General features: G+C 37.0%; 1 protein-coding gene across 7 annotated transcripts in view; it reads left to right on the top strand.

Moving 5' to 3' along the window:
• Positions 1 to 26139, top strand: part of ZMYM2 (zinc finger MYM-type containing 2) — a 130419-nt gene extending 104280 nt beyond the window's left edge. For 6 of the 7 annotated variants that reach the window (XM_030921955.1, XM_030921959.1, XM_030921956.1 and 3 more), the window contains 7 exons: positions 1180 to 1274; positions 3415 to 3583; positions 3800 to 3951; positions 18993 to 19107; positions 19742 to 19993; positions 20620 to 20740; positions 22843 to 26139. In XM_030921955.1, the coding sequence (XP_030777815.1) occupies positions 1180 to 1274; positions 3415 to 3583; positions 3800 to 3951; positions 18993 to 19107; positions 19742 to 19993; positions 20620 to 20740; positions 22843 to 23035 (1097 nt within the window). In that variant the 3' untranslated portion in view covers positions 23036 to 26139. The remainder of the gene's footprint in view (positions 1 to 1179; positions 1275 to 3414; positions 3584 to 3799; positions 3952 to 18992; positions 19108 to 19741; positions 19994 to 20619; positions 20741 to 22842) is intronic. The other variant, XR_004054646.1, reaches the window with a different exon arrangement.
• The last annotated feature ends 383 nt before the right edge of the window (positions 26140 to 26522 follow it).

The following is a 26522-nucleotide window of genomic DNA, read 5'->3' as shown; positions in this document are numbered from 1 at the left end:
AAAGAAGTGTTTGTGTCCTTTTTAATTTAAAAAAATTGTTAGCGTCTAGGTGCGGTGGCTCATGCCTGTAATCCCAGCACTTTGGGAGGCCGAGGTGGGTGGATCACCTGAGGTCAGGAGTTTGAGACCAGCCAGGCCGATGTGGTGAAACCCCGTCTCTTCTGAAAACAGAAAAATTAGCTGGGCGTGGTGGTGAGCACCTGTAATTCCAGCTACTTGGGAGGCTGAGGCAGAGTTGCTTGAACCTGGGAGGTGGAGGCTGCAGTGAGCCAAGACTGCGCCGTTGCACTCCAACCAGGGCAACAAGAGCAAAACTCTGTCTCAAAAAAAGTATATATATAAAGTATGTATATATTTTGTGTATATATATATATATATATATAGCATTTTTTTAAGATCCCTTTGAAAATTAAGTTCACCTTCAAAGGAAAAATTATTTTCAAGTCTTTTGTAAAATAGGCATGTCACTTTTCATTATTTTCTTTTTTTTTTTTTTTTTGGGACAGAGTCTCGCTTTGTTGCCCGGGCTGGAATGCAGTGGCGCGATCTCAACTCACTGCAAGCTCCGCCTCCCGGGCTCACGCCATTCTCCTGCCTTAGCCTCCCGAGTAGCTGGGACTACAGGCGCCCGCCACCGTGCCCGGCTAATTTTTTGTATTTTTAGTAGAGACGGGGTTTCACTGTGTTAGCCAGGATGGTCTCAGTCTCCTGACCTTGTGATCCGCTCGCCTCAGCCTCCCAAAGTGCTGGGATTACAGGAGTGAGCCACCGCACCCGGCCTCATTATTTTCTTAATCCATGGATGGCTAATGAGCACACTGAGTAGAATGTGAAACGTTGGTTTTTGTAAAAAACATTTAATAGATTGAATCAGATTTGTACCGATACTATTTAGATCTTATAATTGGATTCCAGACTGTAGTAATTTTTCTGATATCATACATTTTCATGAAAATTCTGTGTTGATACTCATTTTATATATGTTTTTAGGAGTTTGAACAGGGTTTGTCAGAACTTACAAACCACGTTAGATGCAATGAGTCATTTATTCCCCAGCCCAGCCCAGATTGTCCCCATGTACGAGTGCTGGTTTACATCCTGTGGTTATTTGCTGGCTGTGTTTATGTAACATAACCTTGTGCTATTTCGTTTAAAATAAAGTTCTGATTTGGTTGTCAGCTGCTGAGGAGCTTGATATGGAGAATGAATTTTTATTACCACCTGTTTTTGGTGAAGAATATGAGGAACAGCCCAGACCTCGATCTAAAAAAAAGGTACATTCACTTATAGCCTATATAACAGTATCTCTCTATAGGCAAACAGGGATACAGTGGTCTTTAGTGTGCCTGAGAATGTGGGAACATATTTTGTTTTCTAGGTTGGAAAATCATTTAAGAGGCAATCTATTTTTAAGTAATAAAAATATCTCAGGTTTAGTTGATACCTCAACTAAACTTTCTTGATGCAGGGTCAAAATAGAAAACAGTTGCTAAAGTAATAAGTTCAATTCTTTCACAAAAATTCAGACTGTTTTCTAGAAAGGGAGCTGTTTTTTTCCATCATTATTTCTGATGAGATTATCAGCGGTGTTGAAGTATACAGTTTATTATTTCTGGTGTCTTTTAGGCATACACACATGGAAAGACATGCTGGACAGTTTGATCATTCAGTAGACCAGATCTACATGCGTGAACAACTGTAATTGTTAGAGTATTCTGCCAACTTTCTGTGTTTCTGACTTCCAACATAAAGCAGGTTTTAAAAATACCTTAAGAAAGATAGCTTTCACAAATTGTCTCCAAAAGAAAGAACAAAAAACCTGAAAAGGGAGAGAATACTTGCAGTAGAATGAAGGTGGACTTCTCGTTGACACCAGACACAACAATTAACTCAAAATGAGCCATATACCTAAATGTAAGAGCTAAAAACATAAAACTCTTAGAAGAAAACATAGGCCTAAATCTTAATGGCCTTATGTTAGGCAGTTTCTTTGGTAAGATACCGAAAGCACAGGGAAGAAAAGGAAAAATAAATAAACTGGACTACATCAAAATTAAAAACTTTTGCATTGCGAACAATGCCATCAGGAAAGTGAAAACGGGGGCCAGGCACAGTGGCACCTGTAATCCCAGCACTTTGGAAGGCTGAGGCGGGAAGATTGCTGGAGCCCAGGAGTTTGGGACCAGCCTGGGCAACACAGTGAGACTTCTAAAAATTAGCCAGGCATGGTGGCACGTGCCTGCAGTCCCAGCTACTCAGGAGGAGGATCCAGGCTGCAGTGAGCTATGATCGTGCCATTGCACTCCAGCTTGGGCAACAGAGCAAGACTTCACCTCAAAACAGAACTCCAGCATGGATACTTACCTGGCAGGAGAGATACCATGATTACAAAACTCTAGCATGGATGACAGAGCAAGGCCCTGTCTTAAAAAACAAAAATAAAACAATAAAATAAAATAAAAAGTGAAAAGTAGTTAAGTGTCACTCTCTATAAGGTGGAGTTGTTGAAAAGTTCTTCAGTTTCTCTCTTACAGTAATATTTAGATTAGTTTATTAATTGTCTTATATTTATTTTCTCATCATTGGTGACTCTCACCACAGAATTTAATATGATTTTGTTGCACAAAGTGATTTATGTAGAAACATCACATTTCCTGAAATATTGACTAACTATTGTCAGATTCAGGAATACCAGTCAGTTCAAAGCAAATACCTGTGTTTCATTTTTTTCTTTTCTAATTTCATGACAGATTAAACAAATAACTATATTTTTATTACAGATTAAAGAAGTAACTATATTTGTAATTGCAGATGATCCTTGTACAATGCAGTGGTTGGGCTCTGATCCCCCCTGCACAGTCACAAATTTGTGTATAAGTTTTGACTCCCTAAAATGTTAAGTACTAGTAGCCTACTCTTCATTGAGCGCCCCCTGCACAGTCAAAAATTCATGTGTTACTTTTGACTCCCTAAAAAGTTAACTACTAGTAGCCAACTGTTGACTGGAAGCCTTGCTGATAACAGTTGATTAACGCATATTTTATATGTTACATACTGTATATTCATAATAAAGTTAGCTAGAGAAAATGTTATCAAGAGAATCATATGGGAGAGAAAATATATTTACGATTCATTAGGTGGAAATAGATCGTCCTCATTGTCTTCATGTTGAGTAGGCTGAGGAGGAAGAGGAGAGGTTGATCTTGCTGTCTCAGGTGGCACGGTTGGAAGAGATAGAAGGAGGCAGGAGAGGCATGCACACAGAAAAACGTATTTGTCCAAGTGGACCCCTGCAGTTCAAACCCATGTTGTTCAAGGGTCGATTGTAATTTGCCTTTGTTGAGAGATGGCTTGTATAAAGTAATGAAATAATGTAGGCTTTAAAAAAGATGTTATGGTGTTTTTTACTAATAGGGAGCCAAGAGAAAGGCTGTATCAGGATACCAGTCTCATGATGATAGTTCTGACAATTCAGAATGCAGCTTTCCTTTCAAATACACGTATGGCGTAAATGCATGGAAACACTGGGTCAAAACTAGGCAACTTGATGAAGATCTTCTGGTATTAGATGAGTTAAAATCTTGTAAGTGTTAATTTTGTTTCTCCTAAGTCCTATTTAAAATCAAGATTTCTGTTGTGGAGTACCTTTAAATTTAAAAAACATAAATGTAACTTAAAATACCTGTAAGAATGCATTTTATTTTTCTTCAGAGCTCTTACAAAGAATGTCAGAAAGTTCTTAACCTTAATAAGACAGTAAATAATAACAATTACTGATTTTTATCTTATGTATTTTTAGCTAAATCAGTAAAGTTAAAAGAGGATCTACTCTCACACACCACAGCTGAGCTTAACTATGGTTTAGCTCATTTTGTCAATGAGATCCGACGGCCAAATGGAGAGAATTATGCACCTGACAGCATCTATTACCTTTGCCTTGGAATACAGGAGGTTAGTAATTTGATGGCTGCTTTCAAGTATAACATTAATAAGAAAAGTTGTGGTAGTTCTTGTTCCTGTAGCATTATGGAACCTTTATTGACTTACCAAGAAAGACAAAGAAAAATTTAGTCTATTTGGAAATACTATGATATTATAAAGGATTAGCTACTTTGTGTTTCTTCTGTAATGGAATATATATGTTCCTAAAAACCTTCAAGTTCTCCAAAACTTTGTACCAAAACCAAAAAGAATTTATGGGAAAAATAGGGTATGGACAGATGACTCCAAACTTCGGCATCTTTTCTAGCACATCTACAAAGTTGTGTATTTGCCACCATTTATATATAAATGATCATCAGGATGAGATTCTTTCCTTACCGTTGCAGATAAATGAATTCACATTATAAGGCATGATATGTAGCCAGATCTGGCTGTAGATCCCTGTTGATCTACAGGTAAACAGAAAAATGTCCTGACTCTGTAAATAGGTCTGTTTCACTGTGTGCTGCTGATGTGTGTCTGTCTTGCTAAACAGTGTAACTACTCATTAATTCTTTGGCTATTTCATAAGAAGAGATCATTCTTTAGGGGTAAAGATAAACTTCATCCACATGTCTATGGATTTGTTTTCTACAGTAAACATGGAGATCAACTTTAAATAATGACCTCTAGTTCTAAACAAATCCTACAGATGTGTGCCCAGAAGTCAGAAAGAATCTCCAACTTCACACCCTATGTATTTTGAAATATGGTAGATGACAGGGGAGATCTTTTCAGAGTTTTGTTTGTAGGCCTAAAAGTTCATTTTATTCTGCTAATAGGTGTTAGATAATGAAATAAATCACTGAAAAAAACTAGAATTGTCTTAATTTGTGTTTTATTTACTTTTTCTTTAGGATAGAAATTTGCTTAAGATTCTGTAAGTGGTGGTGCAGATACATAGCGCATGGCTGTAATTCACTATATTTGAGGACCATCACATATCTTGCAGTAGCAACCTAAAAGATACGTGAATAGGTGTACTTTTTTATCATTTTATAGGTTTACGTGTACTTTGAGCCTCATGCTTAGATGATAATATACGTCCACCATTCCACAAACCTCTGAAAACCAGAATTTTTTTCATGAAAACACACTCAACAGTAAAACCTAACTTAAAGGATTGTGAAGCTATTGTTTTCTTTATTACTCTTGGTGTTAATACTCATCTATAGAACATTCACCATAAAACTTACTATAGGATTGTTAATGTTTCTAAACGAGTACAGAGTGTTTACCCACACCACTCTAGGAATATTAATGTATTATAATTATGTACATGCCCTGTTTCCCCTGTGAAATCCAGACAATTATGAATTCCAAACATGTGACTCCAGTGGTTCTGGCTGAAGGATTGAAGACCATGTGTGTCTTTTACCTCCTCTTCTTTTATTATACCTAGGAGGGAGGGGAGAGTGGGAACAGCGTTTATACTGTACCAGGCATAGATGAAATTGTCTTAGTCCTCGAGTTTCAGAACAATTTTATTACATATAAATCCTCTTAAAAACAAAGGGAAGCTAGGTCTTACTTTTCTTTCTTGTACATACTGTCCACATAGTAGGCACACATTGAGTTGGATGATTGTTGTGACTTTTTACACAATAAACCTCTAGATTCCATTTTCTACTGCTTTTGAATGTGTGTGTATATTTATTTATGGTGGTGAAACTTTTTTAAGGAGAACGTTTATATTTTAGAAATAATTCTGTTATCTAGATCAACTGGTTTTAAAGTGCTGTAGAGAGTACTAGGGTCGTGCCAGATTAACTCAGCAGGAAGAGAGAGGTTGAGTTCTAGGCTCCTCTTGTTTTAATTCATTCCTGCTTTTTGAGGGCTGTGTTTTGGGTTATGTGTGGAATTTCATTTAGAAGAAGTTTCTGGTAGAACAAGGCTTAAAAACGTATTTAGATAATACAACTTTTAAAATCAATAGAAACAACAAAATACCTAGTTCCTCTCCCTAAAGACATGCTTTTTGCTCTTTTTAGCTATTTCCCCTGGCATTACTTGCATATAGAAATATAATTGATTTTTATATATTCATCAGTTCACTATTCTAGTAGGTGGTCTTGTATTTTTTAAATATATCTTAGAATTTTCTATATGCACAATCATGTCACCTATGAATAAGGACAGTTTTACCTCTTTCTGATCTTTCTTTGCTTTGCTTTACTGCATTGCTTAAAACCTTCCCCCATTTTTCTCTCCTGCCACCCAAACCCTAGTCCTAGTACAGTGTTGAATGGAATCAGTGATAGCAGAAACTCTTGCCTAGTTCCTGATAATAGAGGAAAGTATTTTGTCTTTGACCATTAAGTACAATGCACCCTTTAGGGTTTTTTTTTTTCTTTTTTTGGTAACTTCCTGTTACCAAGTTGAGGAGCTTTTCTTCCATTCTTAGTTGACCAAGGATTTTTTTAACTTTTTATTTTGATGAGTTTTTTTTTTAAATTATAAATGCTTATTGAATTTTGTCAACTCCCTTTTCTGCATCTGTTAAGATATGGATTTTTCCTCTCCTATTAATAATGGTATGAATTTAAATTAATTTTCAGACATTAAACCAGCCTAGCATTCTTGGGATAGACTCCAATTGGATAATGTTATCTTTTTTATATATTGCCAGATTAGATGTGCAAATATATTGATGATGATTTTTGTAGACGTTCATGATAAGTAGTTCAAAGTTTTGTTTTTTAACGATAATTCTTACTTATAAAGAACATTGTTCTACGAACAACAACAACAAAAACTCAGGAAAAAAAAGTGATCAGAATATTATTTCTCACAAATAAGGCAACTAATGCCCCGGTATCTCAAAATCCTTTACAAAAAGGAGATAGCTTCCTAAGATCTAGTCAAGGGGTTTTGGTATATTACTTTTTTTTTTCTTTTATGTTACTTTGTTTTTCTTTCCATCTGCTTCCATCTTAAGCCTAATTTCTTCAGCTGTAAGAGCTCCAACTTGCTTATTCTTTGCTTACTTAACTTTTTGTTTGATGCTGGCCACATGAATTTTAGTTTCAGTAGAAGCTTTCTTAGGTTTCACATCGGGTTTTCTGTAGATGGAATTAAAGTTTTGCTTCTTTGCTCGTCTCTTTACCGAGGGCTTCCGCTTGTTTAGCCTTTATTGCTTCCATTTTCTGCCACTGCTTCTGATTCACCTTCGAAAAGTTTTCACCACTAGCCAGTTCGTTATCAATCTGACTTTCTGGCTGTGGTGGTGGGAATGGTGTATATTCTTTCTTAACTTTTTTTTTCTTTGGTTCCTTGCATTTATTCATAGTTGTATATTTGAATTGTGGCAGAAATCTCTCCCAGCTTTTGATTGAAATTCAGAATCTTTTGCCAAGTCTTTTAATCATTAAGGTTTTAATATTATAAATAGGATACATATTCTTCATAGTATATAGGACTACTTTTCAAGCCTTTTATTTTTTTGAGACGGAGTCTCGCTCTGTCACTAGTCTGGAGTGTAGTGGTGCAATCTTGGCTCACTGCAACCTCCGCCTCCCGGGTTCAAGCAGTTCCTCTGCCTCAGTCCCAAGTTGCTGGGACTACAGGTGCCTGCCATCACGCCTGGCTAATTTTTTGTATTTTAGTAGAAACGAGGTTTCACCGTGTTGGCCAGGATGGTCTCGATCTCCCGACCTCGTGATCCACCTGTCTCGGCCCCCTAAGTGCTGGGATTGCAGGCGTGAGCCACCGCGCCTGGCCAGTCTCAAACCTCTTTTTTAAGCCACTAAAAGGTTCAGTGACTGAAACTATGTTTCCCTCCTTTCTAATGGAGCAAGTTCATTAAGAGTTTTCAGTGTTGATCCTTTGAGACCAGTGAGCCATTGTCTTTTTACAAATCTCTTTATTTCTTACTAACTAACCTGTTTTAATGATGTTACATGCAACATCATCTGGAAGAGTTCGTACTGCCTGTTCAAATGAAACACTCCTTGCTAACTGTTTTAGATCTCTGGTTCCAGTGATGATATGTGAATCAAAAGTCTTCTGTTTTTTTTGTTTTGTTTTGTTTTTGAGATAGTCTTGCTCTGTCATCCAGGCTGGAGTGCAGTGGCACCATCTTGGCTCACTGCAACGTCTGCCTCTGGGTTCAAGCGATTCTCCTGCCTCAGCCTCCTGAGTAGCTGGAATTACGGGTGCCCACCGTCATGCCCAGCTAATTTTTTGTATTTTTTAGTACAAGTCTTCTTTGTACTACTGTTCATGGAAGTAAGGCCTTGAGTGTAAATTCTCCAGGTTCTTGGCATTTTAAACAAAGGATTGGACAAAATGTACAAATGACAAAGGAACAAAGCAGGGAAAGCAGAAATTTATTAAAGCAAGAAAGCACTGAACAGGGTGGGAATGGACCCAAGCAAGTGACTCTAGGGCTGAGTTACAAAGTCTTCTGGGATTTAAGTACTCTTTTTGAGGTCCTTATCGGTTACCCTTATCTGGATGAAGGATTTGGTCTAATACTAATAAAAGACTGAGGTGAATTGACCCCCTGTGCAGATGAAGGGATGGTCCCTGCTTGGCCCATGGTCAGTCCAGGGCACTCCCTCTTTCCACCTGAGACCTGGCGGAAGGAAGAGGATTGTAGGGAGAGTAGCCTTTGCTTCATGGGCATGGGGAGATGGGGTTTTCCTTTTTGGTTCAACTTTAGGAAATTGGCGTTAATTGGCCTTAGGTTCCCTGCCCCCAGACCAGGTGTTTTCCCTTGATTCACCATGAATGACTTTAATTTCTCTACCTCCAGACCCCATTCTTCTGCCTCAGTTCAAGCAGTCATGCTGCCCTGGATCCAGGGCAGGGTTGCTTTAACATTGACGTTCATTCAAGGCTTTGCGCACCACTGGCCAGCACTCTTTCTAGTAAGCCTCTCTGTATTTTGGGAACAGAGTTACATAATTGCTTTCCTTCAGGAGTCCTCTGGGATTGTCCTCTTTGGAAAGAGCTGGTTCCTTCCAACCATCAGGAAGAGTAAGGAATTCCCATTCATCTTGGTCTCTGGCTTCCGCTTCTGGTTATGAAATTCACTGTTTACAGCTGCTTTTTTTGGACGGTTCAGAGAGGAAGACACCATTTTCAAATTGCTTCTGGTGGAGCTGGAAGTAAATTTGAAAGTTCTCTTGTCTTTACCTGGCTTTGGTTTGGGGGTAGTAGTGGCTTCATAAAATGAGTTGGGGCTGGACACGGGGGGTTCACGCCTGTAATCCCAACACTTCGGGAGGCCAAGGCAGGTGGATCACCTGAGCTCAGGAGTTCTAGACCAGCCTGGCCAACATGGTGAAATGCTGTCTCTACTAAAAATACAAAAATTAGCCGGGCGTAGTGGCACGTGCCTGTAATCCCAGCTACTTGGGAGGCTGAAGCTGGAGAATTGCTTGAACCTGGGAGGCAGAGGTTGCAGTGAGCCAAGATCACACCATTGCACTCCAGCCTGGGCAACAAGAGCAAAACTCCATCTCAAAAATAAAAAGATAATAATTTTTTAAAAAGTGTTGGGAAATATTCCTTCCTCCTATTTTCTGAAAGAATTTGTGAGAATTGGTATTCTTCTTTAAATATGCAATAGAATTCACCAGTGAAGCCATATAGGCCTAGGATTGCTTTTTGTGGTGGGGGTGGCAGGGTATGGTGGGGGTGGTTTTTAATCACTTAATCAGTTCCTTTAGTTGATGTCAACTGTTTAGATTTCCTGTTTTTTCTTGCACCACTTTCAGCAATTTTGTCTTTCAAGAAACGATGCATTTCATCAGACTCGTCAAATTTGTTGGCCTAAGTTTGATAATAGTTCCTTATCATCCCTTCGTTCCTAATCCTGGTAATCTGTGCCTTCTTTTTGTTTCTTAGTTTTTTTGTTTTTTTGTTTTTTGTTTTTTTTTGAGACAAAGTCTCACTTTGTCGCATAGGACGGTGTGCAGTGATGTGATTTTGGCTCACTGCAACCTCTGCCTCCCAGATTCAGGCGAATCCCTGCCTCAGCCTCCCAAGTAGCTGGGATTACAGGTGCCCGCCACCATGTCTGGCTAATTTTTGTATTTTTAGTAGAGACAGGACTTCACCACGTTGGCCAGGCTGGTCTCAAACTCCAGACCTCAAGTGATCTGCCTGCCTCAGCTTTCTAAAGTGCTGGGATTACAGGTGTGAGCCACCATGCCCAGCCTCTTTTTGTATCTTGAACAGTCCAGCTCAGGAATCAGCCAACTTTTTTGTTAAGGGCAAGATCGTAAATAATTTAGGCTTTGCAGACCAAAAGGTAAAACTTTAGACTGTACTATAGCTACTTACATATAACTGCTTTAAATTGTAACCATTTTTAAAAGAGTAAAAAGCAATTCTTAGCTCGTAGGTTTGTCGGCTTGGGCCCATGGAGCTAGCTAGGTCTGTATAGTTGGCCTAGACCTCACTCATGTAGCTAAAGGTGCACCATTTTAATTTTTCTCCTGTATTGAATCTGAGCTGTATTATTTCCTTTCTTAATTCGCTCTCTTTTTATCCAGCTTCTTAAGACGCAAGCTCAGATAATTGATTTTAGATCGTTCTTTTTCAGGAAAGCATTTAAAACTGTAAACTTTTCTCTCAAACTAGTTTACTTATATCACAAATTTTTATATGTTGCATTTGATTTTTCTTGACTTAAGGAAAATGGTATCACAGGAAGTTGAGTCTCTGGATTGCTTTTTATTGAATGGATTATTTAAATAATTAGGACTTCAATACTATTAGAGGTTTTGAGAGCTAAGTGGATTGTGTAATGATTATGAAGTATGTCTTAAATAGGTTTTTTCTCTCAGTTTTTGTTATTGTAAAATACACATAACATAAAATTTACAGTTTTAAGCATTTTTAAGGGTGCAGTCCAGTGGCATTAAGTACATTCACATTGTTGCGCAACCAGCATCGCCATCTATCTCTAGAACTCTTTTCATCTTGCAGAACTGAAACTCTGTACTCATTAAATAATAACTCTCCATTCCTTCTCTACTGAGCCCTGTAAGCCACTGTTCTACTTTCTGTCTCTATGATTTTGACTACCACAGGCCCCTCATATAAGTGGAATCATACAGTATTTGTCCTTTTTAGTCTGGCTTATTTCATTTAGCATAATATACTCAAGGTTCATCTGTGTTGTGTAGCATATGTCAGAATTTCCTGCATGTGTGTGCGTGTGCGTGCGTGCGTGTGTGTGTGTGAGAGAGAGACTTGGTCTCACTCTGTCGCCCAGGCTGGAGTGCAATGGCATGAACTTTGCTTAGTATACCCTCAACCTCCCAGGCTCAAGTGATCCTCCTGCCTTAGCCCTTTCAGTGGCTGGGAATGTGGGCATGTACCACCACACCTGGCTAACTAACTTCTGTGTTTTTTGTAGAGATGGGGTTTCGCCATGTGGCCCAGTCTGGTCTCGAACTCCTGGGCCCAAGCAATCCACCTTCCTCAGCCTCCCAAAGTGCTGGACTTCACAGGCGTGAACCACTGTGCCCGGTTTCCTTCCTTTTTAAAATAGGTTCCTTATGTATTGATGAATGTTTTCTCAAAAAGTTGTTTTACCACTGAACTGCACATTTAAAAATGGTTACGATGGTAATTTTTTTGTTCTACAGTTTACCACAATTTTTAAAAATTGTGGAATATCTATTTTTATTATTGGATACATTTTCACAGCCTTGTTTTCAAAGACTGTGGTATTTATAAGCAGCTTTAAAAGTAATCCTGAAACTCAGTGTAAAGATAAGATAACTAAAGTAAACTTCCCAGAAATCAGTGCTGTTTAATGTTAGTTCAAGATGTATACAGAAATAGAAGCTATTTTTGGAAGAGTGTGCATATTTTTCTGTTGGATTCATTAGTTTTGCTCACATCTGACAATAAAGATACAGTTGACAGGAAGTATGATTTTCTTCCATATGTCTATAGAACTATAGAAGAAACAATATCTTTTGTTGTAAGGACTAAGTCTAAGTCCTGTGAATGTAAACTGAAGTAAATAGTCACTTCCGTTTTGTACATTGAAAAATTAAACATAATTGTAAATAACTGATACTGTATGAAAGGGGAGCACAGCCTTATTTTTTCTTGTTTTGTTTGTTTTTCTTATTCCTTCTCAAAGTAACTGACCTTCCTCCACTGATTTTGTATAAGGAATGGTGGTTATTGTTAAATGTTCACATAATATGAAAATGTTTGAGGAAGAAGAAAAATGATATGAAATCCTGTGATAACCGTCATTAACATTTCATGATCATTCTTTCATACACTGTTTTACGTATGTGAACACATATCTGTCATACTAAATTCATTATAAATAGAACTATAGACACCTTTTTTTTTTTTTTTGAGACAGAGTCTCTATCGCCTAGGCTGGAATGCAGTGGCTTGATCTCGGTTCCTCCACTTCCTGGGTTTAAGCAATTCTCCTGCCTCAGCCTCCCAGGTAGCTGGGATTACAGGAATGAGCTACCATTCCTGGCCACTTGGTCTCCCCGCCCCGTAGAGATGAGTTTTTGCCATGTTGGCCAGGCTGGTCTCAAACGAGCCTGATCTCAGGTGATCCACCCACCTCAGCTTCCCAAAGTTCTAGGATTACAGGCCTGAGCTACCATGCCAGTCACTTTTTTTTCTTTAATCTCCCCACCTTATCACTGTTAGCTAGATGTGTGTATTTCTGTTTTTTGTGAACGTGATGAAAGAGATAATTTGGTCAGCTAGGAACACTAGACCATATTACACACTTCTACATCTTACTTTCTGTTCATCTACTTCCCAGTAAATTGTGGCAGTCCCTCTAAGCAGGAACGGGCCTAACTATGTCTATATCTCATTGTGTGCTATATCACAATTAATTTAGTAATTTCTACAATGATGAGCGTTCTCTTTGATGAAATTTTGCTGTTATAGACAGTGTATACTTTCCTTCCTCCTCTGCTCCCCTCCTGCCCCACACAAATCTTGTATAATTATCCTAAAGAACTGATACGTTTATTTCTGAGATATGATTCCAGAAAGGGTATTATTGGATCTTAAGAAAAGTATATTTTTTATTTTTAAAGATATTAACAGATTTCTTTCCCAAAAAGTTTGAGGATCTTTGTGTTTATTGACCATTTGCTTTTCTGTGAATTGCCCCATTGTTTATCTTTTTTAGTTTGTGAGTTTCTTGTTTATTACAGACAATAAGTCTTTGTCATTTTTCCAAATTTTTCTCCAGAATTTTTATTTTTTACTTTCTACATGTTAAGTCTTTTACATAGAGGGATATTTTTTAAAGAAGAAAGAACTTTATTTACTAAAATAAAAAATATAGTAAACTCACAGTGTGACTTAATTTAATTTCTGTGTAAATGGGTAGTTTTCAAATAATTAAATTCTATTAAAATACATAGAGGATTTCTAAACTTATTTAATCTTTATTCAGAGGACCTTAAGAATTTTTGGGTTTTTTGTTTTGTTATTTTTGAGACGGAGTTTCGCTCTTGTTGCCCAGGCTGGAGTGCAGTGGTGCGATCTCGGCACACCACACCTCTGCCTCCCAGGTTCAAGTGATTCTCCTGCCTCAGCCTCCCGAGTAGGTACCTGGGACTACAGGCCACCACGCCCAGCTAATTTTGTATTTTTAGTAGAGACGGGGTTTCACCATGTTGGCCAGGTTGGTCTCGTTCTCTTGACCTCGTGATCCACCTGCCTCGGCCTTCCAAAGTGCTGGGATTACAGGCGTGAGCCACCATGCCCGGCCTCTGTTTTTTAATAGCAGTGATGAGGTTGATTCAGGCTATTTGAATCCTTCTTTCATTGGTTAATTTAGCAAACATTAAGTGCTGTTGTATGCTGGATGCTGGACATTGGAGTACGCTTTGGAGACTGAGATAAGCATGTTGACAGCTTACATTTACTGTTTACTGCTTTCCGTGCACTATGCTTGCTACATGCTTGATGTGTCATTCAGTCCTCTCAACAACTTTACTGTAATTATCAGCATTTTTTTATGAGGAAGTAAAGTTACTTGCCAAAGTTACACAGCTCATAAATTTTGAATCTGGTGGGCAGTTTGAATTAAAAGCCATTACAATATGTTCCACTCAAAAGAGTTGAAATACACAGACAAATAATATTTAAATAATGTTATGTTCATGGTCTATACAGACTTGGTAACACAGAATTGGGACTAATTAATTCTACCTAAGTATATACAATGAAAAAGTGTATGAATGTAGATGACATTGAATTTTAAATTTTAAATTGAGTTTTGAAGTACATATAGAAACGTATTCAGCAAAAGGATGAGAGAAGGACAATGGCAGTACAAGGGCACAGTTTACCAGAAACCACTTAGCCTGGCTGGAAAGTATAATGTGAAGTGGAGAAAGCTTTGGGGTATTGAGGTTGGGGGCTGCGGTAAGTAAGAGTCATACCACAAAGGCCTCTATTCTTTTTTTTTTTTGAGACAGAGTCTCGCTCTGTCGCCCGGGCTGGAGTGCAGTGGCCGGATCTCAGCTCACTGCAAGCTCCGCCTCCCGGGTTTACGCCATTCTCCTGCCTCAGCCTCCCGAGTAGCTGGGACTACAGGCGCCCGCCACCTCGCCCGGCTAGTTTTTTGTATTTTTTAGTAGAGACGGGGTTTCACGGTGTTAGCCAGGATGGTCTCAATCTCCTGACCTCGTGATCCGCCCGTCTCGGCCTCCCAAAGTGCTGGGATTACAGGCTTGAGCCACCGCGCCTGGCCCTCTATTCTTTGATTAAATGTTTAGATTTCATCTTTATCCAGGGAGAAACATGAAAAGGTTTTAAGTATTTTTAAAAATGACACTTAAAATTTTTTTTTCTTGAGTTATGTATAGGCATCTGAAAGCTGGAATATTTGAAACAAATTATTGTGCAGAACTACTGATTGATAAATTAATGGTGGAATATTTTATATCATTCTTAATGAAGCTTTATTCATATAACATTTAATAAAAACTGATTTTGAGACTTAGAATCTGATAGCCCTAAAATTATGTCTTATATTCCCAATTTTTATTTAATTTTATAAAATTGTTATGTATATTGTTGCACATAGTGTTTCTTGCTTTAGTTAGATCTCCAAAACATTATTTGACCATATGTTTGTCATATTAGTGACAATACTTGTCTGAACAAACATGCCAGTAGTCTGAACGTATCTAAAACACATGCTTTTCAACTCTCTGTTAGCTGTGTTTATGAGATTTTCATTTTGCTTCGCAAGTACTAGTACCGTAATTTCTGTTTAAGTAGATACCTATTATCAATGTGCTGCTTTGCCCTCCCAAGCATTTTTTATCCATAAGAAACAGAGCCTTTGAAATGTGGCTAGTCTGAAATGAGAAGTGTTCTGAGTGTGTAAAATTTATACAAGATTTCAAAGAATTTGTATTTTTAAAATGTTAAATATTTTTATATGTTGGGATTACATGTTTTGGATATATTGGGTTAAGTAAAATATTATACTTGTTTCTTTTTAATTTTTAAAATGTGGCTACTAGAATAGTTGTTATTTTTATTATTCAATACTGCTCTTTACGGATGTTCCAAAACTATCTAGGGAACTCTAGTTCTCTCATATATAGTCCCAAAGAAATCTAAGTAAAATGAGAGACCAGTAACTCTTAAAAAAGGAATTTATATTTTTTAAAAAATGATACTGATTGGCCGGGCACGGTGTCTCACGCCTGTAATCCCAGCACTTTGGGAGGCCAAGGTGGGCAGATCACAAGGTCAAGAGATGGAGACCATCCTGGCCAACATAGTGAAACCCCGTCTCTACTAAAAATGCAAAAATTAGCCTAGCGTGGTGGCATGTGCCTGTAATCTCAGCTCCTCGGGAGGCTCAGGCCGGAGGGTCGCTCGAACCCTGGAGGCGGAGGTTGCCTGAGCCGGGATTGCGCCACTGCACTCCAGCCTGGCGACAGAGTAAGACACTGTCTCAAAAACAAAAAAAAAAAGATACGAATTCAAATCCCATAATTGAAGACTTCCTGTCACGATTTTTTTTTTATTAAGAAAGCTGCTTTTCAGACAGGCCTATTCTGTCAAGGCGTTTTCTCTGGGATTGGTTACTCTAAGTTGCTGCTCTTCCTCACAGCTTCTCCTTTGCCTCTGTTCCTGAAACCACACATTCTTTTCTTCTGTAGATTCTCACTGGTTGCAAGGGCTTTGGTGCTCAGGCAACCATGTGTCTATAGATTAGATGTTTCTAAGTTGTGACTGCCTATGATGGAAAATAACAGCAGCAATAATATGGCATTGCTTCCCATACTACCAGAAATGAGTAATAAAACATACTGTAATTCATTCTGTAACAAGAGCAGCAGATCATTTATCATGGATTGCCTAGAGAAGCCTTTTCAGGAGGATTAAATGTTGGCCTTTCCTTTAGGAACTGCTTTTAGTAGAGCTGAGTTGGGAACTTAGTTTTTGGTTTATTATTGTTGCTAAGGTTCTGAATGTTACGTCGAAATTTTCTCTTTGTACTAGATTTACAGATGAAACTTTCAGAATCATTTCCCTCATTTTTTTATTACGCATGTTGCTTTATGTTAAAAGCAAAAAATATAAATTGCTCTTCCAAACTTGGGAATTTTACTTTAGTGATTGTTTTATGTAATGCCCAACTAAGTTTGTATTTTTAGAAATATAGGAACAATACAAAAGTTTATAGTCCCGTTAAACAGCTGGAATCCGGCCGGGCGCGGTGGCTCAAGCCTGTAATCCCAGCACTTTGGGAGGCCGAGACGGGCGGATCACGAGGTCAGGAGATCGAGACCATCCTGGCTAACACAGTGAAACCCCGTCTCTACTAAAAATACAAAAACTAGCCGGGCGAGGTGGTGGGCGCCTGTAGTCCCAGCTACTCGGGAGGCTGAGGCAGGAGAATGGCGTAAACCCGGGAGGCGGAGCTTGCAGTGAGCTGAGATCCGGACACTGCACTCCAGCCTGGGCGACAGAGCGAGACTCCGTCTCAAAAAAAAAAAAAAAAAAAAAAAAAAAAAAAAAAAAAAAAAAAAAACAGCTGGAATCGTGCTGCTATATTTTAAACAATCACTGCTATTCTCATTCATAACAATGAAGAGGATCTCCAGGTAGTTTAGGAAATGCTATTTTTAGAACATCTACCCTTTGACTAACCTGAAAGCCTGGGAGAAACCTAGCATTGTTACTTTCTTGATTTACCAGGGTTTTATCAGTTGGTCTATCATTGTATTTGAAAGACTTTAGGAGTTTTTGTTCTACTATTTTAGAATTTTGCTGACTAATATTCCTTTGACTAGTTTGAATAACATTGGATCAACTCAGATGATGGCATTCTGTTTTGATTAGTGTATACATGGTATACATTTTTTTTCTTCTACTTTTCACTTATCTGTTATTTTATTTAAAATAGTTTTTTTGTAGACAGCATATTGTTGAACTTTGCCTTTAAAAAAATTGAATCCGACAATATCTGTCTCTCTTTTTTTTTTTTTTCCCTTGAGACTGGGTCCCGCTCTGTCCCAGGCTAGAGTGCAGTGGTGTGATCTTATATGGCTCACTGCAGCTTTGACCTCCCAGGCTCAAGTGATTCTCCTGCCTCAGCCCCTCAAGTCGCTGGAGCTACAGGCACATCCCACCATGCCTGGCTAATTTTTGTATTTTTTGTAAAGATGGGGTTTCACCATCTTGCCCAAGCTGGTCTTGAACTCCTGAGCTCAAACTGTCTGCCTGCCTTGGCCTCCCAAAGTGCTGAGATTACAGACGTGAACCACTGCTCCCACCCCAGTATCTGTCTTTTAATTGCAGTTTAGACCAAGGACCAACAGACTTTATAAATAAAGGACCAAATGGTACATGGTTACAGGTCATGCTTGTCTGTGTCGTGCAACCATTCAGCTATGTCGTTACAACGTGAAAGCTGCAGTACAGTATGCAAATGAACCAGTATGTCTGTATTCCAAGAACACTTGATCAAAACAGGCATGGGCCGGACACGGTTCTAGGACTCGAGTTTGCTGACCTTGGCTTAGACCTTTTACATGTAACATGATCGTTGCTGTCATTGAATTAAAATCTCTTGTCCTTCTGGTTGTTTTGTATTCTATCTGTTCTTTGTTTTTTATCTTTTTGTGCCTTCCTTTGAATTAGTATGTTTTGTGATTCCACTTTATTTCCACTATTGGTTTATTATTTGTACCTCTTAAGTTTTACTTGTTACCTTAGGTTTGCAGTCTGCATCTTTAATGACATCTCTACATTCAAATAATATTTTATTACTTCACATGTAGTTTAAGAGCCTGAGAACAGTGCACTCCCCATTCTTGCCTTTCATTCTTTGTGCTGTTACCATACTTTATGTTGTTTTCTCTAAGTCCCACTCATGTTTATACTTTAAATGATTCTGTAACAACCCTCACTGTTAAGATTTTTCTAGGTTTGTGACAGTAAGTTATAAGATTCATAAATTTGCACTGTTTGACAGGTGGAGAATTAGGAGTATAGAGACAATAAGAAAAAAGCGTTAGCCTGACAAAGTCAGAGTGCTAGAAGAGAGCTGTCAATAGCTACAGATAACATTTCATCCCATCCTTACTTCTCAGTGTTTTTCTTTAGTCATTACCTTAATTACTCTGACTTCATAAGAAAAAAAAACTAGAAAGAAAAAAAAGTCACTTTTATTTTAAAATTTACATTTTTCTTCATCCACTATATAATAAATACTGGAGTCAAATATTCTGTTTTTTTTTGTCTGACAGACTGAAGATTGTCATCCAGTTTTTACATTCTCGATTCTGGGGTGTGTATTTCAGCTTTGAGTGTTTCAGGCAAGAGACTTGTTGATAATTTATGATTCTTTTTAATTTCTAGGTGCATACCTAAAATCAGTCATGTTTTAGTATGCATTTCAAAGACATAAAGCTATATTTTTTTCTTAAGAAATACAGAGTGTAATATGTTCACTATAATTAGCTGATTTTCTTTCAAGAAAGTTTGTGGGGCCTTTTTTTTTTTTTTTTTTGTAGTACTTGGGTGGAAGTAATCGAAAAGACAACATATTTATTGATCCTGGATACCAAACATTTGAGCAAGAATTGAATAAAATACTGCGAAGCTGGCAACCAAGCATACTTCCAGATGGTAATGCTATTTTAAATAAAGGTGTTGTTATTTTTACAGAGTATGTGTGAAAGTATTATAATTAAGTCACTTACATTAGATAACATTTTCTGAAAACTTAACTCTTGAGCTCATCTGACTTTCATCTCTTGTTGAATTAGAAACGAATGTGGTCAATAACTAGTGTTTATGAAGAACTTTGTAAGAAATGTGATCTACTTTCTCTGGAGTATGAGACTGGATGTTCATGTCTTAAGCCTTCCAGTGGAGCTTCTGATGTAAATTTCTCTTAAATCCGTGTTTTCAATATATGAAGAAAATGTGTATGTGTGTGGAGTCACCAATTTTTTTCAGGAGTTTAGATTCCTGAATTTTAATTTTAAAAAGATTTACATTTTTTTCTGACCACTATTTGGCTTGTCCTACTGAAGAACAGAAGCAAACGTCCAGTCCCTTATTCCATAGATAATAGTTCCATAGTAGCCTCTGTATCGTTAAAGAGCTGCATGGGTAATTCTAAAATTATTCTAGTTGATCTAATATGAAAGAAGAATTGGTATAGATTTGTCCTTAAATTAACTATGTCTACTTCTGGATGGTTAAATGAAAACTTTTATTTATTATCATTCTTTTAAAATAGTTCTCTCTATTTAAGGGTCAATATTCTCTCGAGTTGAAGAAGACTATCTCTGGAGGATAAAACAACTAGGATCACACTCTCCAGTAGCTCTTCTGAATACACTGTTCTACTTTAACACTAAGTATTTTGGCCTGAAAACAGTGGAACAACACTTAAGACTTTCCTTTGGCACTGTGTTTAGGCATTGGAAAAAAAATCCTTTAACGATGGAAAACAAAGCGTGTCTTCGATACCAAGTGTCTTCCTTATGTGGAACAGATAATGAAGGTAGTGTAACAGATTTCTATTTTTATTTTAAAATTTTTTTTGAGACAGAGTTTTGCTCTTGTTGCCCAGGCTGGAGTGCAGTGGTGCAGTCTCGGCTCACTGCAACCTCCACCTCCTGGGTTCAAGCAATTCTCCTCCCTCAGGCTCCCAAGTAGCTGGGATTACAGGCAGGCGCCACCAAGCCTGTCTAACCTTGTATTTTTAGTAGAGACAGGGTTTCTCCATGTTGGTCAGGCTGGTCTCGAACTCCCGACCTGAGGTGATCTGCCCGCCTCGACCTCCCAAAGTGCTGAGATTACAGGCATAAGCCACCACATCTGGCCCAGATTTTTATTTTGAGATTGTCTGTGGTAGGGATATCCAAACCTTGCCTTACTAAAGACCACCTGGGTCACTTGTTAAGAACCTAAGGACTGTCTGTTTTATAAAATAAGACAACCTATGTCTTCTTAAGATGTCTCAGTTCCTTTTGTTTGAAAAATTGTACATTACCAGAAGCCATAACTTAAAATTCCAAGCCAAGGGGCACCTAGTCCCTATTCTTTGGTATAACAGACACTAGGAGTGATGTTTTTATCTTTCTTCAAGATTATTTTAGGAGGTTTATTTCACTTTTTTTTTTTAAGATAAAATTACTACTGGAAAAAGAAAGCATGAAGATGATGAGCCAGTGTTTGAACAGATTGAAAACACAGCCAACCCTTCCAGATGTCCTGTGAAGATGTTTGAATGCTACTTGTCTAAAAGGTGCATGTTAATGATACTTAACTTTTAAAAATGATGGTAGAAGTTGGGCTGGTTTAAATTTAACATTACCAAGAAGTGACTTTTTTTAATGGATTCTTTTTGAGATTTCTTCTCTCTCAGTTATACCTAAGTTCATTCAGTTACGATCTTTTATTTTGAAAATACCCAGCTTATACATCATACTCAGAGTTTAAGCATATGTTAAGAAATCACTCTCTACTAATGAAATTTCCACTGCTGCCATTTTCATTTTCTTTCTGTTTTTTTGTTTGTTTGTTTGTTTGTTTTTGGAGATGGGGTCTTGCTCTCTCACCCAGGCTGGAGTACAGTGGCACATGATCATAGCTCACTGCAGCCTCAAACTCCTGGGCTTAAGTGATCCTCCCACCTCTGCCTCCTGAGTAGCTGGGACTACAGGCATGTGCCTCCATAGCTGGCTAATTTTTGTATTTTTTGTAGAGACAGGGTCTCACTGTGTTGCCCAGGCTAGTCTTGAACTCCTGACCTCAAGCGATCCTCGTGCCTCAACCCCCCAAAGTGCTGGAATTACAGGCATGAGCCATTGTGCCTGTCATTTTCTTTTAAATTACAGCGATTCCAATGACAGCAAAGCAAGGGACACAGACTTTTTCTTAAAGGGTCAGATGGTAAATATTTTAGGATTTTTGGGCTGTAGTATCTCTATTGTAACTAGTTGGTTCTCTTCTAACTAGAAAGCAGCCATATACTGTATATAAATTCATGGCATGTGGCTGTGTTATAGTAAAATATAGTAAATATAGTAAAATATAGTAAAACTTCACATAAGCAGGTGGCTGGCTATAGTTTGCCAATGTGCGGTGTAAAGGTATGCTCAAAGGTTGTATAGATAGGTGGAAATATAAGTGAAGTCTTTACATTTAGGAGAAAACAGTCAAGCAGGTATGAAAAATGGAATCATGTTCTGGAATTTTTTTTCCCCCAATCTCAGACCAACAGGCATTTTAAAAAGTTAAGCCAATAAAAGGTTTAGAGATCATAGATTATTTTATGCTTGCCTATTGTTTTAAGTAAGCACTCTCTAATTTTCAGAAGGTCAGCATGAATTCAAAATGTACTTCCCTATTTAAACAAATTTATAAACCACAGTGAGGTCCCCAGGATGGCCCTCAAGAACTCGTAAAAGCAATAGTGTCATGTATAGGATGGTAGTAGTACAAGTTGGATGCCCCTTATCCAAAATGCTTCTGACCAGAAGTGTTTTAGATTTCAGACTTTTTTGGATTTTGGAATATTTGCATATACAGCATGTCTTAGGGATGGGACCCAACTCTAAACATGAAATTCATTTATGTTTCATATACACCTTATACAGGTAGCCTGAAGATAATTTTATGTATGCATAGCCTGAAGGTGATTTTATTTTCCCCTTGGGGATGCTGAATAACCTGTGTCTTATGTGCCTGTGTTTTGGCTGCAAACTCCTCACATGAAGTCAGGTGTGGAACTTTCCACTTTTGGTATCATTTTGGCAAAGAGTTTCAGATTTTGGATTTTTGAATTAGGGATGCTCAGCCTGTATTTCTCACCATGGTTTAGGGTAGTCCTATTTGGCTGCAGTAGTGTCAGGGTCTTCAGTTGGTAGTAACTATTTGTTAGGTGGAAATTCCTATCTCACTATTATCTTGTTGGTATTTTAAAAATTAAGTTTCTATTATGTAATGCTGTAAGAATTTTTAAATTTTATGTGCTACTATATTTCATCAATTCTAAGACATTTTCACGTTTCACTATTTCTGAAACTGGGATGCACAGTTTAAATTGTTGCATCTTGAAATCATAATTGGCAGTGTTTTACTTGCTTAATGGTAACATTAAAGTAATGAGTGGTGTGTCTATTGATGGTGTCTTGGATTTAATGAAATAGAGTTAAAACTGTGGTGAGAAATAATCTCTATCACACAAAATGACAGAATAATGGAGACAGTGAGGCATAGGGTCTGGTCATATAGCGTGATTAATGGGGTCTGAATTATTCTTGAAAGAAGAAACGAAAGTTCTGGGAAATTTTGTATGTATTTTGTGAAATTGACTTTTTCCTCTCTTTCCTCCCACCTCCAAAGTCCACAGAATCTTAATCAGAGGATGGATGTTTTTTATTTGCAACCAGAATGCTCTAGTTCTACAGATAGCCCTGTCTGGTATACATCTACTTCACTGGACCGAAACACCTTGGAAAATATGCTTGTACGGGTTCTTCTAGTAAAAGATATTTATGATAAAGACAATTATGAACTGGATGAAGACACAGACTAAAAAGGAACGTTTCAGAAGCAATCGGGATAAAACAGCATTAGATAGTCATGCTGCTAGATCTTTATTATGGAAAACATTTCAAGTTTACTCCTTCTGTTTTGAGTTTTGTAGCAGTGTACCCACACTGGGTATTACCATGTAAATAATCTGTGAGTGAAAGTTGCCATTATTCTATGTAGTGGTTTTAGGATACTTAACAAATACATTCAAATTCTTTTTTTATTATTATTTATTTGATTAGGTATGTTTGTAACTTTTTACATTACAGAATATGAATGAGAATGTGCCATGTATAATTTTTTTCTTGTAGTAAGAAACATCCATATTGCACAACTCTGCTGTTGCAAAGCTTCCTTGGAAGGGGCTCTTTTACTGGGTTCTTAACCGGATGGTTGTGTATGGGTAGCACTACTAAAAGTTTAGAACTTGCAGTGTCTTTCGGAATTTTTAAAATAAACTGTAAACTAATAGGCTGGGGTTTTTGTTTTGTTTTGGGGGGTCTTTTTGTTTTGTTTTACATTTTAGTTACTGAAGCCTTACAAGGTTATGTAGAGAGATACCATCTTCTGTACCAAAAATAGACAAGAGAATGCTGTCGATATTGGTGTACTGTAATGTGAATCTATACTGCTGAAAACAATTTTTTGTTCCCCTTATTAAAACCTTAGTGTCCTTTTCTCATTTGTGGCTTTCTGCATCACCCAATCCATAAAAAAACAAATATATATATATATATGTATATATATATATGTATGTATGTGTGTGTGTGTATATATATATATATATATATATATAAATGATTGTAAGTTGAAAAGATCATCAAGACATTTCCTTTGTAAAAATGTCTGATGAAAGTATAAAATTCTGTTTTCTTTTATGCCAGCCATAAGTATCTGAAATCCTCTTCATTGATGGAGGTTTGATTTTTGTTTCTTTTTTTCCCTCTTAAGGATACAGATCATGCTGCAATGTTACCTGTGTAGTACTCTAAAACTTAGCAATTTTATTAGAATTCTTGTGCCTGTTTACATTGGATAAAATTATTTTTAGAAATTCCACTCCTGAAATAGTTACAGAAAGTCAAGCTACGTTACATAAGATAGGATCACATTTTATTATGAAGATTACCAGTGTAGTAATTCTGATATTGCAAATGATTGAGGAACAAAGAAATAAACTAATAGAGAAAGTCAATCTCAGAGGAAATCCCATTTAATGTTAGATTGTTTGGCTTTTTAAATTACTTCTTATAGAAGGTTGCATTTAAAAAAAATTTGTGCTTCTGCATAGCAGTTTATCCATTCAGACCTTTTCTTTTAGAATAAGGAAACTTAAAATCTACTTTCTAAAGACTGAACAAAGTGCTAGCTGCAAATTATCTTGAAATCATTTGGCCGTTTTCTAGCATGTGTGTAATCATGTTTTCTTCTGATTCCTGAATGACCATGGTAGCATTAGTGTTTAGAAATTGTTCAGGGGAAAATTGAGCTATTTTCTGTAGTGGCTAGCAATTGCTACACATCCTTAGATACTCCTCTCTCCCATAGGATAAATGTTACAGCACACAAAAGAAATTTTCTCAATTCTGATTTGGAAAATTTCACAGGTGTCATTATTGTATATTAAGCAATAATTATCTGAATGTTTTTGGCCTAAAATTACTTTATAATGTTCTAACTTGTTTTATAAGTTTAATGACTTTTCTGTCCCTTGATTTTATATTGTTGAGTGATAATCAGACTGATAGTAGCAAATCTGATACTACATTACCAAAATAGATTGCTGATTGTCTATTTAACGAAGACAAGTGGGTAACATTTAAAATATATAATACAAAAATTTCCTCTAACTTACTTTTTCCAGAACTAATTCTTTTAGCACTTTTCCTATTAATGCCTATTGTTGATTAAAAGGTGGTTAATTCTAACCATCTTTTAGTCTTCAAAGTGGTGCTATATTCCATCAAGAGCAATAAAGTTTTTCCCAGGTGTCACTTATTGTATATGTTACCAAATACCATAAATTTCTGCCATAGTACTACTATCAAGCACCTTGTCTTGCTATTTACAGTTTCTTCATTTGTACATTTTTAGCTTTTCTAAGTGGAAATGTCTACATAATTTTGATCTTGACATGATTGAGGATTTAGAGCTCTTGTCTTTGTCTTGATTGCAATCCAATGATAGATTAACTTGATTCTCAGGGGGAAAAGAAAAAGAAAAACTTATTTTATGAGAATTGTTTGTTCTGTGAAACTCACTTCACCTAGAACACATTTCATTGATTCTTGGATCTTAGTTTAAGTGGTCATAGTTGACTGCGGAGAAAAGGACAATGAAATGATAGCAATTTCCTTTTGCTTCTAGGTGATCTCTGATTATAGATAGCATCCTGTAAATATAACTTTATTGTCTTGAAATGTTTATTGAAGATGCTATATTTTTCTGTTCTGTTTTCTGAAGATTTTGCCATTTAAAATGATCCAATGAAACATATTTATCCACATTGAAGAAAGTGGATTTCCCATGCAAATTGAATCTTCATTAACACATTTTAAAAGTCTTTACTGTATTAGGTGACATAGATATTAAAGGATTTTTCTAGGCAAGAAGCTCAACTTTTTTTCCATAAAAATAATTTTTGCTTAAATAGTAACTCATGGTTTTCTTTTATTAAATGGGGTTGTCAGTATGTTAAACATTGAAATAGGAGGAGGATGCATATTGTACTATGCATTCAAATTTATCACTGTTTTTCTGAAGGACTTTCCCTTTGTCCTTTCTAGTTATGACTTGGGAATGAGGTAACTTCTTTATGCATAGTATTAAGGGTTATAGTATGAAGAAATCATAAAATTGCAAGTTTGGGTTTGCATTACTCTAATGTGGGTTCATTTAATCTGAGATCTTAAATATCTTGCAGCCTTAAATCACTACAAACATTTGCATTTTTATTATGCCAGTTATTTCCAAAATGTATTGTTATACGTGTCACTTATGTTTTTAAGCTAATATTGACTGTAGGATAATCTCCTTGTTCCCCTCAAAATAGTCATGAAAGTGTACATGAAAATATTTTTAAAGAATAAATTTCTTTAAATTACATACTTTTGGATTTCCCCCTTAATAAGCCCCTTACTCATTTTTAGAGAAGATTTTGAATTTCATTTATTCCATTCCACTGTGTTCTGAGGATTATATCAGTTTAGAAGTTGATGTCCAGAACAGGTTATCTGTAACAGTTTGGATCTGAGAATAGAAACAACTTAAAGTGCTGTCCCAATTTGTACTTTTTTTTATTTGGAAGTTAGATGTCAGAGGGATACCTCAAGTAAGTGACTGTGATCCCCTGTCTTGTAATGAAGTGGAAAAGGGAAGGTCCCTAAAATCTGGGCAAGTGATGTCCTGATTAGTTACTGAGTTACACAAGTTCATGAATTTAGGCCTTTTGGGAAAGAAAGAAAGGGAATATAAGATTTAACCTGTAA

This window comes from Rhinopithecus roxellana, chromosome 18, assembly GCF_007565055.1.
Source record: "Rhinopithecus roxellana isolate Shanxi Qingling chromosome 18, ASM756505v1, whole genome shotgun sequence".
In the NCBI taxonomy this organism is placed as follows: domain Eukaryota; kingdom Metazoa; phylum Chordata; class Mammalia; order Primates; family Cercopithecidae; genus Rhinopithecus; species Rhinopithecus roxellana.
This window is presented reverse-complemented; position numbering and strand designations above follow the sequence as displayed.